The sequence below is a fragment of the Acomys russatus genome, chromosome 17 (assembly GCF_903995435.1).
Source record: "Acomys russatus chromosome 17, mAcoRus1.1, whole genome shotgun sequence".
In the NCBI taxonomy this organism is placed as follows: domain Eukaryota; kingdom Metazoa; phylum Chordata; class Mammalia; order Rodentia; family Muridae; genus Acomys; species Acomys russatus.
In genome coordinates, this window is record NC_067153.1 from 60281980 (window position 1) to 60297652 (window position 15673).

At 49.0% G+C, this 15673-nt stretch overlaps 1 protein-coding gene across 1 annotated transcript; it reads right to left on the reverse strand.

The window, feature by feature from the left end:
* Positions 1-7815: 7815 nt before the first annotated feature.
* Positions 7816-13037, reverse strand: Znf641 (zinc finger protein 641). Its single transcript, XM_051160280.1, has 5 exons — positions 12811-13037; positions 12006-12097; positions 10179-10308; positions 9510-9623; positions 7816-8800 (listed from the first exon to the last, which is right to left on the reverse strand). Exons 1-5 carry the CDS (start codon positions 12992-12994, stop codon positions 8046-8048), a joined length of 1275 nt encoding a protein of 424 aa, XP_051016237.1. The 5' UTR covers positions 12995-13037; the 3' UTR covers positions 7816-8045.
* Between the last annotated feature and the right edge of the window lie 2636 nt (positions 13038-15673).

Genomic DNA, 15673 nt, shown 5'->3' on the forward strand with positions numbered 1-15673 from the left:
AGTTTTGTGCAGGGTGAAAAGTATGGCCCTATTTGGATTCTTCTCAGTTCAGCCATTCAAATGTGATCAGCATCATTTGTTGAAGATTCTATTATTTTTTCGTTGTGTACCTCTGGCTTCTTCATCAACATCAGGTGTCCATAGTTGCGTGAGTTTATGTCTGGGTCTTCAATCCGATTCCATTGATGCTTGTTTTTGCTTGTTTGTTTGGGTTTTTTTTGTTTTGTTTTTCTTGGCTTGCTTTGGTTTTTCAAGACAGGGTTTCTCTGTATAACTTTGGCTGTCCCGGACTCTCTTTGTAGACCAACTGGCCTCAAACTCACAGAGATCTGCCTGCCTCTGCCTCCAGAGTTCTGGGATTAAAGGTGTGCTCCACCACACCTGGCTACCATGCTGGTATGTTTGTTTGTTTGAGCTCTGTGGTATAACTTGAAATCAGGATTAGTAATGCCTACTGTAGTTCTTTTATTACTTAGAGTTGTGTAAAATCGTCTCCCTTTCCCTACGCCCCTCTCTGTGTCTGTGTATCTGTGTGTCCCTGAAAAACTCACCTTTCAATTCTCTTTCCATCTTCTAGTTAATATGGCTAAGGGCCTGTTAATTTTGTTGATTTTTTTTTTAATAGAGAATCAGACTTTTAATTGATTTAATAATGTGGTATGTGTATCTTTCTCAAGTGGATTATTTCCTTTGTATTTTTGTCCAGATTGCCTATCTATTGGAGAAAGTTGGGGGGGGGGGGGTTGGGACAATCTACTGAGTTCACGATAATGTGTGTCTTGAAGTCCATTAGCATGATTTTTATGACAAGAATTTTGAATTGTAACGTCTTCTTGGTTATTTGTTCCCTTGATCAGGATGAAATCGCTGTATTTGTCTCTTCTGCTTAATTTTAACTTTAAGTCTATTTTGTCTGCCTAGTTCCTGGTCCCACTTGCTTGGAATGATGTTTTTGTCATTGTGTCACCTAGTCTGAATGTAAGATGGGCTTCTTATAGACAGATGACAGAAAGACGGATGTTCTTTCTAATCCTTCCAATAACTCTTGTTTTCTTTCTGTGGCCTCTTTGCTACACTTAATCCACTCTTCAGCTTGCAGTATTACTTCCGGTATTCTCCGTAGGGCTGCTTTGGGTGATGGAAATTATATATGCATATGTGTGGACACACATATGTCTTTCATAAAAAGTTCTTCTTTGTGCTTAAACCATGGCAGATAGTTTTGCTGGGTAAAGCAGTCTGGGTTGGAATTTTTGGGTTTTTTAGAACCTAGAATACAATGTCCCAGTCCTTTCTGGCTTTTAAATTTTCTATTATGAAGCCAAATGGTATTCTGATGGATTTTCTTTTATATCTGTGAATTAGTAATCTAGAGGGTTGTCTAGAGGAACAGAACTGATAGAATTCATATATATGTACAAATCCATATTATATGCACACACATATGGGATTCATTACAGTGACTTACAGGCTGTGGTCCAGCTGGTCCAACAAAGGTATCTAGCAATGGAAAGTCCAAGAATCAGATCATGAGGCTGGATGTCTCAGCTGGTTTTCAGAATAAATCAGAGTCCTGAAAAAGTGGGCTCTAATGCCAGTGGAGGAATGAATGGACTAAGAGAGAGAGAGAGAGAGAGAGGGAGAGGGAGAGGGAGACGGAGAGGGAGACGGAGAGGGAGACGGAGAGGGAGACGGAGAGGGAGACGGAGAGGGAGACGGAGAGGGAGACGGAGAGGGAGACGGAGAGGGCAAGCACAGAGAGAGCATCATCCTTCCATGACCTTTATATAGGCTGCAGGCAGAAGGTGTAGCCCAGGTTAAAGGTAGATCTTCCCACTTCAAGAGTTCTTGATTAGATGATTTAATTAAGAAAAAAATATAAAGGCTAGGTGTGGTGGTGCAAGCCTTTAATCCCAGCACTTGGGAGGCAGAGACAGGGAGATTGCTGTGAGTTCAAGGCTAGCCTGGTCTACAAATGGAGTCCAGGACAGCCAAGGCTAACACAGAGAAACCCTGTCTTGGGGAAAAGAAAGAAAGGAAGAAAGAAAGAAAAAAATCTAAGCCAGGTGATGATGGCCCATGCTTTTGATCCCTCCACTCTGAGAGGCAGAGGCAGGTGGATCTCTGTGAGTTTGAGACCAGCCTGGTCTACAAAGTGAATCCAGCCAGCCAAGGCTCCACAGAGAAACCCTATCTCGAAAAAACAAAACAAAACAAAAAAGCAAAAGAAGAAAAAAATCTGTTAAAATGTACCTAGCCACTTGAATTTCAGAGTTAATTCCAGATGTAGTCAAGTTGGCAACCAAGAACAGCCATCACACTGTGACTTGAGTTTTCTTTTGCCACTTTTGACACCTTTTCTTTGTTCTGTATATTTAGTGTTTTAACTATACTTTCTTTTTGGTCCAGTCTATTTGGTGTTCTGTGTGTTTTTTGCATCTGCATGGGTGTGTCTTTCCCTATAATCTGCTTGTTTGTGTTGTGTTTGTGTGGGTGAAGGTCACATGTTCAGAATCCACTTCCACATAGTAGCTCAGTGTCATGGGTCCCAATTAGCAGATGTCTCCTGCTCTCATCCTCTGGAGAACTCCAACATGGCAAGCAGTCTGGTTGAGATACCATTAAAGCCAAATGCTAAATACCTAAAAACATGAAAACTGGTGGTCTGAGAACTTAATATAGGGGCAACACACCAAAGATCCAAAGCAGAGAGCTAAAGACTTAGGCACTGTGAACATGGAAGGTTGGGGCAGACAGTGAGTCAGAATTTTGCCCCAGTGAATCTGAAATCGTTGTGGTTGTCCTTTCTTTCTCCTCAGCCCCCCTCCCCTGGCCCCAGACAGGGTTTCTCCATGTTAGCCTTGGCTGTCCTATACACAGGACAGGCCTTGAACTCACAGAGATCCACCTGCCTCTGCCTCCCTGAGTGCTAGGATTACAAGTGTGCCTGGCCTTTGTCCTTCCTTCCTTCCTTCCTTTCTTTCTTTCTTTCTTTTTTTTTTTTTTTTTTTTTTTTTTTTTTTTTTTTTTTTTCAGTTCCCTAACCTCTTTCTGTGATGGGAAAGACCAGATTTATTAGAAATATTTGTCAAGCAGCTGAGGAGAAGTGAGAGTGAGCACAAGAAAACAAGGAACCCTAAGAAGCCCTGAGGTGATCAGCTTGGCCAATGGGAAGCCAATCTGCACAGGACCCTGAGGCACATCCTCTAAGCAGAAGTCCTGTGGCTTCTCTATACAGCCTGGAGTCCAAGGTTCCTGGGCTACCCTACTGCCAGGAAGTGCTTCTGTCTGCAAGCCCAGGCTTGGTCTCAAAACAACAGATCAGAGCCGGGTGTGGTGGCGCACGCCTTTAATCCCAGCACTCGGGAGGCAGAGGCAGGCGGATCGCTGTGAGTTCGAGTCCAGGATGGCCAAGGCTACACGGAGAAACCCTGTCTTGAAAAACCAAAAAAAAAAAAAAAAAACCAAACCAGATCAGTGAGCCAGTCCTCAGCCTTCCTGGCTCCACCCCACACCCCTCAAAGCAACCCCAGGGCCACTTCCTTTCTCCATGTCCTAACTCCACCTGTGCTGATCCATTTAGCTTCTAGTTTCTGTGAACTTGCCTAGGGCTCTATTTGAACTGGAGGGATGAATGTGGAACAGAAACTTAGAACAGGGCACTTGATGTCATCCTCCTGCTTGGGTGCAGCTACATATAGCTGTGCATCCCCATATCCCTGAATCGAGACAGTCTGAGGCTCGGGAAACACAGGAAACAATTAACTCCCTTGCCCCCTCTCTCTCCCCCTCCCCCATGAGAGGCGGGCGGAGTGGGAAAGTGCATTTGGAAGGAAAGAAAAGCATCTGGGAAAAAGGAGTGAAAGAGCTGGGTCAAATACGCAGAGGCAGGCGGTGGATGGCGCACTGTGGGTGAGATTGTGGATACAGCAGAGAGAAGAAGATGGAGAGAGAAGGGGGGAGAGGGAGGGGGAGAAGTGTAGCTGTAGTCAATTCGGAGCGAAGAATGGGTTGACTCCAGCGTAACAGAGTTAAAGGTGATACTGGTGGTAGGCAGAGGGCCGCATAGATCTGGGTAGAGGAGAGTTAGCCAGAAGCTTAGAGAGAGAAACAAGGTTTGCAGAGACAGAAATGAGGGCAGAAATAAATCCGCTTGAGGAGGGGTGAGAGTGCTCAGGCAAATCAAAACTCAAGGAAAGGACACAAGCGAGAAGGAAGCAGAAAGGGCGCCGCCTGCTGGGGAGCAAAAGTGGTGACAAGAAAAGAGGGGCGGAGCTTGAGGCGCGGACTTCAGTGTTTTTGTTTTGTTTGTTGTTTGGTTTGGTTTTTTTTTCCAGTGTGAAATATGAGATAGTGAAATGCCGGGTCCCGGTCAACCACTGGAGCTGGGAGGCGGCTCAGAAGTTAGTGACTAACTCTAGTTCTTTGGGACGGAGGAAACTAGGGGACAGAACCAGGACAAGCCTGCTGAGTGTGGTGTTCCGCTTAGTGGGTGAAGCATTGCGGCATCTGAATTTCTAGCCAGTGGCTGGTCACTGGGCTCCGGAGACCCCATTTTGAGAACCAGTGTGGTTTGCCAGCTCAGTTCCCACTCAGACACATTCAGTGTGATCACAGGAAGAGAGATAGAAGGAACTTCTGGGTGTGGGGCAGGGTTCATGCACCCCTTGGTAGAAACAGGAAACAGTGGTTTCCTTTGTAGGAGTGGCTTAAAATACAAAGAGCACTAAGAAAACAATACGGTCTGGAATACAGTGTGCTGGGTAAGGGTAATCGGAAGGAATGAAAAAGGGCAGACATTCAGAAGAGTGATGAGGTACCACAAATGGGGATTGCAATAGGCTCCTCCAGACAAACTCCCCCACTTTTCAGCTTGCCCAGAGAAACCATTGACATGTTTTTTATTTAAAGGGGATAGGGTGGGGGGGTCTGGAAAAATGGCTCCACTTTTAAGAGCACTTGTTCCTCTTGCAGAGGACCTAGATTCCGTTCCCAGCACCCACATGGTGGTTAAAAACCATCCGTAATAATAGTTCCGGGAACCCCATTTGCCCACTTCTGACATCTGAGGGCATCGGACACGCAGGCAGTGTGCACACGTACATCCAGGTAAAACACCCCGACACATAAGATTTTAAAAGCTTTAGTGTGAAAAAACAAAACAAAACAAACAAACAAACAAAAAAACAACAACAAAAAGCTTTAGTATGGTCATGAGGCTCAACTGGTCAGGAGGTGAAAGTCTGAGGCTGACTCCCTGTGGGAAAAGAAATCAGACCCAGTCACTCGTTTGATGGCGGTTGCTTGTTTTATTATTTGTCCAAAGGAGGTGGTATTGGACCGAGGTAGAAAAAGACACATCAGAAATGAGCCACAGGACTGTTCCTTTTGCAAAAAGCCCTTCAACTCCATGCTGCCTTTCAGCCCTTTAAGGGCTCCACTTTCCAACCCTGCAATTATCAAAGCAGATAAAATGCTGGAGGTTAAGCTGTAGTGTTTAAGAGGTATCGTCTGACAGGAGATGACTCCAAGCCCTTAAAACCAGGTTTGTGAGCTGAGCTATGAACACACTAGTGCTTCCCAAGAACAGAGTGCAAATTGAGTGGTAGAGTAGTCATCACAGACTGGGCTCTGTCCTCATCTCTTGATGCCTTTTAGAATTGTAGTCCTTAAAACAGCTAATGAATCTTGCCTTGTAATATTTTTGACACTGGTATCTACACAACGACCAGAACCCAGCAGGATAAACTCCTTTTGTTTTTTAGACAGGCTCTCGCTACATCTCCCTGGCTCATCTGGAACTTACAGATCCATCTGCCTCTGCCTCCTGAGGGCTGGGATTAAGGGCAGAGACACCACACGCTTTTCTGCTTCTTTTGCTCCCGTTTAGAGATTACAGGCAGGCTCTGAGTCCACTTAATGCGTGAAGTCATAAATGTCTACTTTTCTGTAAAGTAAATTCCGGTTTCCAACAGATTCTCAAGGGAACTACAATCTGAAACGTGTTCTACAGAGGGCTTTGCACAGACCTGATTTACCTTAAACATTTGTCTTGAGGTGGGAGATTTTCCTCATTCCCTTCATCCTGATTCTAGAATAAGCCTGTTCCTGAGGGCCTACGCTAAGGCCTGCTTGCCCAGGGCTGCCCGCCTTTGCTCAATCCATCAGAAGAGAAGCTAGAGCCTGCATACCAGCTCAGGAAGGAAGGCAAGTCTCAGCAGCAGAGGCGTGGTGGAGGCAGGCTGCTCAAATACCCAAACCGCCCAGTCAGCAATATGACTATTTCAATTCCTCTGGAGCCCAGTGCCTAAGAGCTCTGATTTACCCGGGTTTTTCCTGAATAGAGCTCTCATTAATAAGATTGCTGCAAATCACTTCCTTCTGCTTCTCTGGCTAATTCTAACCGTTCAAGAAATCTCAGGGGCTGAGGGTGGGGGGTGGGGGTAAGGCCAGCATATCAGCCTTGAAAAGAAAAATACCCACTTTTACATTCTTTTCCTCCCTAACTCCAAACTTCTCTTACATAGAGGTTAACGTGTAAGATGGCTATTAACACAGTCACCAAAAAGAAAAACAGTGGCCGACTCATGAGCCAACAGGTGTGAGTGTGAGACCTGGAGCAGGCAGCTAACCTCAGAGTCAAGAGTCTCTCTCGGGGTGAAGCTCTTCTCAGAAGCAGAAGGGGCAGAGGGCTCACTCCACCCTCACAGCTGCCATGCTAAGCTACAGCTTCCCCCCAACCCCACCGGTCCTTTTCCTGGCAGAATGAGACACACAGCAACAGTTCCTCCCTTTGACGAAGCTACGAAAGTCAAGCAAGAATGATGAGAGCCACTCCCAACGCTGGGACCCCTGCACTCACATCCTAGCACTTAAAACAAGACAGAGCCCCACTCAGCACGAACCACCATTGCCTCGCCTGAGGTCAACGAAAAACACTGCCTCTTGCAGGAACAACAACAAAAAAAAAGTAACTGTCATCTCAGAGATGTACAAACCCACAACTGTCTACGTCCCAGGAACACCAAAGAGAACTGTGCACACAACTCGAGCCACCACTGCACTGTTCCACCGCGACTCCCTTTACAACTCGAGATAACCACGAACTTGTACCATCCCCACCACCCATCTCCCTCGAACAGAATTCCTAGAAAACCTAGCCTGTACAGTTTGCACTGAGCATGCTCTCTTCAGAGACCCTGCACACAAATACACAAGGACACAAACACAGATAAGAGGCAGCTCTGTCCAAGGGGATAGTTTTACCTTCGGTGTGGGCCTGGGTTACTTAGGGGTGTAAACCCCATACTTCAGCTTTTGTAATCAGATCTCTCAGCCGTGTGTGTGTGTGTGTGTGTGTGTGTGTGTGTGTGTGTGTGTGTGTACACAAGATGAGGGGAATAGGAATAAGGAGTGAAAGGTCACTATATTTTTCAGAGGTCAGGGCGAGGGGAGTATAGTCACAGGAGACAAGCCCACATAATGTCTGGCCACCTTGCTTTCATAGGTAGAAATGGAGGGGGGGGGGGCTCAGAACACCTGGTCACTGTCTATTTCCTAGTTGCCTTTTAGCCTAGTGCTTACAGAAGTATATTTCACAGAGTCCCCGGTTCTGTGGGACGTGAGATGGATACTGAGACTAAGCACATTTAGGAAACATTGCATTGAAAGACACTAAACAACCGACTGCAGGGGTCTCAGAGCTTCCATATCCTGGCATGACCCTCTCGCTTTCTCTCTCCTTAGAGGATATAATTAGCACACAGGGTGACGTGTAAAAGTATTCAGGAACTGGTACGGCAGACTCTAACCATCACTGCTGGTCCCATTGTACCCTGGAGAGTAGGGGCAAGCTGAACAGCCTCACATGTACTTTGCACTGTTTCCAAAAGTCTCGCCCAAAGAACTCTGTTTTCATACACTGTCTCACAGAACCAGTGAAAGATGTTCTGACCATCAGGGTACAGGGAGAGGCGCAGCTCTGGCAGTGGCTGCTGGTAGCACCGGCTGACAGATTCAACCACAGCTACAGAAGAGAACAGATTTCAAAAGGCAGGTGTCCCTCTGTCCCAGCTGCTTCCAGGACTCTGTCCCTGGTGGGTCAGCAAGTGCCTGTCCAGGTGGTGTTTGCGGCCAAAGCTCTTCTCACAGCGGGGGCAATGGAAAGGCTTCTCTCCTGTATGGGTCAGCCAGTGTCTCACTAGGTGGTGCCTTCGGCCAAAGCTCTTCCCGCATTCTGTGCACACGTGGCACTTTGGCACTGGTGAGGCTTGCTGCCACTTTGGAGACCCAGGGCTCCCTCCAACCTCTTGGCCCTTGCAGGCCTTGCCTTCCGCGTGCACTCTCTGGTGGCTGGCCAGATGGGCACTGCAGCGAAAATTCTTGCCGCACTCAGAACACCTGCTTGGCTTGTCACGTAGATGGGTTTTCTGGTGCCTGATGAGGTGATGCCTTCGCCCAAAGCTTTTCTCACACTTGAGGCAGCTATAGGGCCTCTCGCCAGTGTGTGTTTGCTGATGCCTGGTGAGGTGGGAGCCCCACACGAACTGTTTCCCACACTGAGGGCAGGTATGGGGTTTTAAGAGAGAACCCATCTCTGGACTAGATAGAAGGTGAGAGAAGCTGTCTTCCTGAAAAAAGGGGGAGCCTAAGAGCGTTCCTCTGGAGCTCCTGGGCGTGGCCTCCCAACTCTGGTCCTGCCCTGGGTTCCAGGGAGCAGTGTCCTCAGACGTACCAGAAACCATTCTGGGAGGTTCGGCCTCTAGTTCAGGGGTGTCTCCCTCATGTTCACTTCCATCTCCTATGGAGAGGAAAGAACACCACTGTTAGAAGGAGAGCCCCAAGACTGTATCCCAGCACTCAAGGCCCAGGGCAAGCTATATGATGCCAGATGGACCCCAGGGAACATGTGTGAAAGCACAGGGTAGAGTCATAGAGGCAGAGATTTTTCAAAAGCAGAGGTTTAACAGGCAAACGGGCTTTCTAAGCCTTTATGTCTTCTGTAAAACAGGAACAGTCCTGTCCCCCATCCCACTGCTGCAACTGTGTGTGTGTGTGTGTGTGTGTGCATGTGGTGTGTGTGTGTGCGTGTGTGTGCGTGTGGTGTGTGTGTGTGCGTGTGTGTATGAGTGTGGTATGTGCTCATGTGTACGAGTGAGAGGGAAGTGATGAGCTTCAACTGTCAGCTTCCCTGGATAACATATGTGGAAGACAGCTCTAGGATGACTTGGACACTGGCCAACAGTGTCAACTCTTATTGAGTGCCTTTCACGTGTTTAACACTCATCTACTGATCCCAGAGGTTAACATACGAGGTCTCACAGCCATGGCCTACGCTTCAAACCCACCCAGCCTAACTTCAGAGTCTGCCTCCCACGCTTCTGCGCCCCAGCCTTGCTTTTGGGGAAAAAAAAAAAAAAAAAAAAAAAAAAAAAAAAAAAAGAACTTTGAACTTTTTGGTTAGAGAGATGAAAAGATAATAGTTCAAGAGAGCATTTCTGGATCCTCACCTGTGTATGTGACCTTCAGGATGTCCCTCCCTTCTGGGTCCTGGGGATCAGGGACCCACTGTTCTTCTCCCCCCTCTAGTTGAGAAAGCATGTCCAGCTTGGGGATTGGAAACCCTGACCATGAGAAAAGGAAACAGACACATGCCAGGCTAGCTCAGCCGCAGTTCTGTAACGTGGACAGAGCCACGTCCTAGATTTCTCCTTAGGGGACGTCAGAACGGGAAAACCAGACACAAGCCTCCACTCACCTCTCTTAAGTTCTCCTTTCCGGTTGTCTTTCATTCAAACCCTCCCAGGCCACGTCCTTTCTGCTCATGGCTTTACCTTAGCCCCACTGTAAGGCTGACCTGCAGCGAGCACCCTCACTGTCGCCAGGGTGATGCTGCAATTCCAAGGCTATAGCTCCAGTTGTCCCTTTCTCTGCTGTGTGAGAAACCTCAAATCCCAACCAAGATGAGCCTCAAGTTTCGCCCCACAATTTAGCATTATTTACAGATCCCTCACTTCAACTCTTTCGGGCTTAGCACCATATTCATTCTTTGGTGAAAACCCAGACAGTGTCCCTGCCAAAGAAAGGCCCCTAGGCAGGCAATATCCAACACCCTGAAGCGGGTGGCCCCATCCTCCCAGGGCAACAGCCTTTCAGGCACCAAGCGACGTCCTGCTTACTCAGAGACACAACGATCCCACAGTTTTCCTGCATGACATATTCTCCGTAAAAATCTGTCTGCGAGGGGTCCAGGCTCCGCCACTCCTCCTGAGAGAAGCACACTGACACATCCTTGATGGTTACCAGGCCCTGAAACAAGATAAGAGAGTTGTCTGTCTGTGGCTGCTCTGATGAAAAACACGGTCCCACCGTGAAGGGCTGAGGCGGCCGAGGAAAGAGGGCGAGAGCGGACCCAGGAAAAGAACTGCTAGCAAGGCCCACAGCTGTGGTAAAGAGAAAGAATAAAGAAACAAGGTCAAGGAGTGAGTGAGTGAGTGAGGGCCACTCCAGGAGGTCCCGAGTGAGACCATGAGAAGCCAGAGGCATGGCAGACAGCTCATCGCTCCCCGTGTTAACTCTTAAGTGTCTACCGCGTCTTCTCTTATCTGTCTGATTCTTTCCTGTAGACTGTACCACAGCTGCCGCCTCCTCCACTTGACCTTTTCTGTCAAGGCAACACGATGTGAACAAAGCACGCCTGCCTCCCAGCTAAGCTGACATCAGGTGCTACGGCACAGCGGTTAGGTTCAACATTTGGAGCCAAATGAGTGTTCCACCACTTACGAGCCGTATTGTACAAATGCCTCCATCTCTCTATGGCCGGTGTTCTCGCGATTAAGATGGGATGAGTGCCTTAGTTTAAGTGGGACCCCTGGGCCCAAATCTGCCTTTCATAATGTTCTACTTGTAGGTTTCTAGGATCCTCTGAATCCTTCTACTTTGCTATTCTCCCATGCTTCTCTCATCTAGAGTCCCAATAGGATGCCCTCCTCTCTGTCCCAGTTTCCTGGTAAGTGAAGGCTTTCGTGGGACATGCCCCTTGGGCTAGTATGCAGATTTAAACCCCTACCCAGATCTAGAACATTCTTCACAGTTGAGTGGAGAGTGGGGTATGACTTTCACACGAACTCTGGTGCCTCATATGTGACCATGTCCCCTGGAGGGGGAGACCTGGTGGCACTCAGAGGAATGATAGCAGGTTACCAAGAAGAGACTTGATACCCTATGAGCATGTACAGGGGGAGGAAATCCCCCTCAGTCACAGTCATAGGGGAGGAGAGTAAGGGGAAAATGGGAGGGAGGGAGGAATGGGAGGATACAAGGGATGGGATAACCATTGAGATGTAACAAGAATAAATTAATAAAAAACAACAACAACAACAACAAAAAAGATGGGATGAGTGAGTTGTTCTCATGTTACTTAGCATATGTAAAGTGCACAGGAAAGAGTGCACACAACAGGGGTTCCGGAAATATCACTATTGCCCACACTGCTGCCTTTCCACAGCTAGCCTCAAGACTTGCGTTCTCTTTCCAGCTCTCTGCATAGGTCTCTCTTTTCTTCTCTTCTGTAAAAGTGGCGCAACCTGCACCATCCTGTCTACTTTATGCTCTTCCAAGCTTTCATTGGCCTCTCTTTTCCTACCTATTCAGGGATTCCCTTCCCCCCCCCCCCCGTATATATTTGGAGCTAAGGTCTCACTGTGCTGCACAGACCTGCCCCAAACTCTTGGTCTCAAGCAATCCTCCTATCTCAGCATCCCTAGTCCCTGGATTACAGGCAGATACCATCATACCTGATTTCAGATTTTCGTCCTAAGAGGGTCAGCCCGCTAGTTATTCTGAACTCCCCACCCCCATCCCACAGATAACATAGTCGCTCATCCAAAAACCCTTAGAGACATCCCATTCGTGTTCCTGGGACTAACAGGCCAACGGGATGATACCAAAGCTATAGAAAAGCAGCTGCACCAACCCTGGGGGAGGTCAAAGGGAACACAGCTCACCTGGGATCCGGCTCCAAGAAGTGCGGCGGCCATTTCCCAGTCTCCGGTGCTCCCCTCTTGGGGTGTTGCAGGAACCCAGGGAGCAGACTGAGCTGATGAGGGGGAAAAAAGAACAATTAGAGATGAACTACCTACCCATCTTTCCCAGTAGGCACTGAGACGTGTTCATCTTCTCAGTCTATGCTCGCTGGTAAAACTCAACTACATACATACAGGTGTAGAGGCCTTCACTCAACATGTTCTGCAAGGATTTGGTGACTTTCAGTTAGAATAGCTCTAGACAGTGCTCAATTCCCACCCAGGAAAGCAAATATTACGGCGTTTTCCAACAGCAGTAAGCCCCCCCCCCCAGCACTTCCCGTGTCTCCCACATCTAATCCCATTACTTATGCACGTCCATGTATTAGGAATGATCATGCGAGGGATGGAAGAAGCCCGTCGGCACAGTTTGGAAAATGCAGGACCTCACTGTGTACCGGACAGCGGGTCTCAGGAAAACCACAATGGATGTGTGGTGTACATGTGTTCTTCAACTGGTGGCAATTAGCGATTACTATTGTTGATTGACACAAGGCCGTGCTGTGTTGTCCAGGCTAGCCCGGAGCTCACGGCCATGCTGTGTTGTCCAGGCTAGCCCGGAGCTCACGGCAATCCTACCTTAGCCTCTGAGGAATGGGATTGCAAGTGTGTGTTGGGGTGGGGGCGGGTGGCAAGCATACCCAGCCAGGTCAGGGATTTTTAGCGCTACCTTTCGATCAGAGACTAGGAGACTTCTAGTGCATCCAAACCCCCTGTGCGCTCTCACCCTTGTCCTGAAGGGACGGTGGCTCCTCTTGAAGGTCCCAGTGAAGGTGCTCCAGTGGCCCTGGCGCCGTTCTCCACAGGCCCTCCTCCCGGGCTCCTCTCTCCGAGTGCGGCTCTGCTCCATCCAGCTGTACGTGCATCGACTCCCATCCTGCTCCCAGGGCTACAGTCTGCTCAGAAAGCATTTCTGCAGCAAGCGCCAACGGTGACCTGGAACAAGTCAGTATCAGATATACCTGTAAGCGAAAGATTTCAGAGAACAGTTCCCAAGGCTAAGGGACAGCACAGTAAGTGGAGCCCGAGGGGAGAGTGAGCCAGGCTTTTCTGGAGGAACAAAGGGACTGACAGGTGCTACATAGTCAAGTCACTGTCTTTATTTTGAAGACCTCGTGCTATCAACAGAAACCCCTGAGGACTCCCAAGAACTTCATTAAAAAAAAAAAAAAAAAAAAAAAAAAACAATCCTGAAAACTCCAAAGGTTATCTGTTGTATCTATCACTCAAAGTGCAGTGAATTTGGTTAAAACGCAGGAAGGGGGGGCACACTCAACAAAGATGGATGGAGTCATAGCTAGAGAGTCTGTGCCACAAATTATATTCTCATGAACTGTGTGACCTGCCACGAGCATCTGCTCTCTTCAGTCTGAAGCAGAGAGCGTCTCCCTTAAGGAAAGCCTCAGCGAAGGGGCATGAGACCTGCTGACACTCCTCTGTAGGAAACGAGAACCCACACAAGCGTAGCAGAGACCAGTAGACATGGAGAGCCGTAAAGGCGAGGCATGAGGAGCCAGCGCACACAGCCCTGACAGGTCAGTGAGGAGCTGGAGTGTAACTGGACATGGTGGAAAAGAACAGAGCTTGGACAGGAGAGGGAAAACAGGGAAGAGTGTTGTTAGCACGGTGGCGTGTGAGGGAATCCGCACACTTGTTTGACGGGCACCAGTCACGGCACATTATAAAGAGTATGTCCAACTTCAGGAACGGTATGGAGAAGCCGGTATTTGTTCACTGGAAGAGATTCGAGGCAAGAAAGGGCTAGGAAACTTGGCCACCGGAAAAGCTCAAAAACAAGACGTGGTTTTTGCTCGACAGGCAACAGAAGGTTGGCCAGCCGTGCCACCTATAAACATGTCTACGTATCAAACAAAGTAAGTGGGTTTTGGTCACAAGAAGAGATTTAAGTTAGTTCTGTCTTTTGTTTTTTTAAAGAATCCATAACAATCCTATAGAACATATGGGCAAGTTTGTAACTCATTTTTTGGGCATTTTTAGGACAAGCCAGGTCCCATTTGAGAATGACTGTCGAGCAACTTCCTCTTGGCAATCAATTTTTGTGATTCTCACTCAAGACCCAAGTAGACACAGTCAACCAAATATCTCCCTAGAACAAGTGAGAATTCGGTGGGTATTGTGGCTCACGTGATCATTAGGTGACATTCAGTGAGCACACGGGAGGTGAGGAAAGGCTATGACAGATCTCAGACCACTTACTTTCTTGTCTATGTGTCTTTCACAAAAGATTTCTAAGCACAATGTAAATAAAAAAAATTCCCCTTTTGTCTTTGAAGACTTTGGGGGCCTTGTGGACTGACACCTGGTTCAGGTGTTTTCCCTTTTGGAGAGGTCTCTTGAAAAAAGGGGGACAGGGCAGTAGTAATAGGAAGCCTCCACTTTGGCTCTCAGAATTTCAGCCCCTGTGTTCTTTTCACTTTTAAATGCACAGAGCACCAACTGCCCTCCTTCACCTTAAGTCTCCCGTGTTCCCTCGGCAAGCCCTCCAGCGGGTCTCATCCCCAGTTTAGTACAGGGACACCTGTCATAAACCATCTTCCTGTCACCACCTCGGGCAGAGGAGCGCTCGGTAAGAAGCCTTTCCGCAGAGCTCACTGGGCCAGCTGGACGACAGAAAAACCTGTAGAGATGTTAGCAAACCCAAGCAAAGGGCGGCGGTGTGGATAGCTGCCACCCGCCTGCATCTCCTAAGGTGTTCTGCCCAGCAGGAACTTGGGCTTTCAGCGTTAACCTGTTTGCTCTTTCTCTCCTTTTCCCTAGTTCTGGGTGATCCCATGCCCTCTGGAACCTAGGTTCTTGGGCTTTCATTTCTGTTGTTTGTCTATGTATCTTGGAAGCAGAGTACCTGCAGAAAGTTTTTCCCCCCCCAAGGAGTTCTACTGGACAGAGACAGGGCCAAGGAATCAGAGTGGCCCAAGGGCACAGGGACAAGAGTCGCTCTAGTGGCCCCCACCACCGCGGGTGTGGCACCTTGGGGCCAGAGCTCGAAGCGGGAGTAAGGTTTCCTCTCTCCAAGTCAAAGCACCCCAGGGAAGGGAGGGTTAGATTCTGCGCGTGGCAGAAACGAAGCGGACAAAGTGGGGCCAGAAAACAGGTTCTTGACACTCGGGGCTACAGCAAGTGACAGAAAGGGGACGCCCGCGCGAGTGACAGCAGTGGACGCCGAGGCCACCATCCCCATCGGCCAGGCCGGTTCCCTCCCCCTCGCGGCCCCACTCACCCCTGCTCGGCCCCCTTGGCACCGCCTCCCGCCCGGTGCAGCGGAGCCCAAGGCCCCGCACAGCCAGCGACAGGCGACAGCGGCCGGTGTGGGGCGGGCACAGGAAATCCCGCCGCTTCCGGGGTTCCTCGGTGCGGGCGGGGGCGGCCAGGCGCGAAGGGGACTCCTGGACCCTCGCTCGTTCTAGCCGCCGCAGCCTTCTGGCTTTGCTGCTCCCGGGATTCCGCCCACAGCCGGTGGCTGCGAGACGACCACCCATCCACCGTGCCTGATTGAGGGGTGGGGGTGGCGGCAAGTGGGCTGGACCGGCTAGCCCCCGGCAGCCAACCCTGGCTGGAGAGAGCACCTAGGA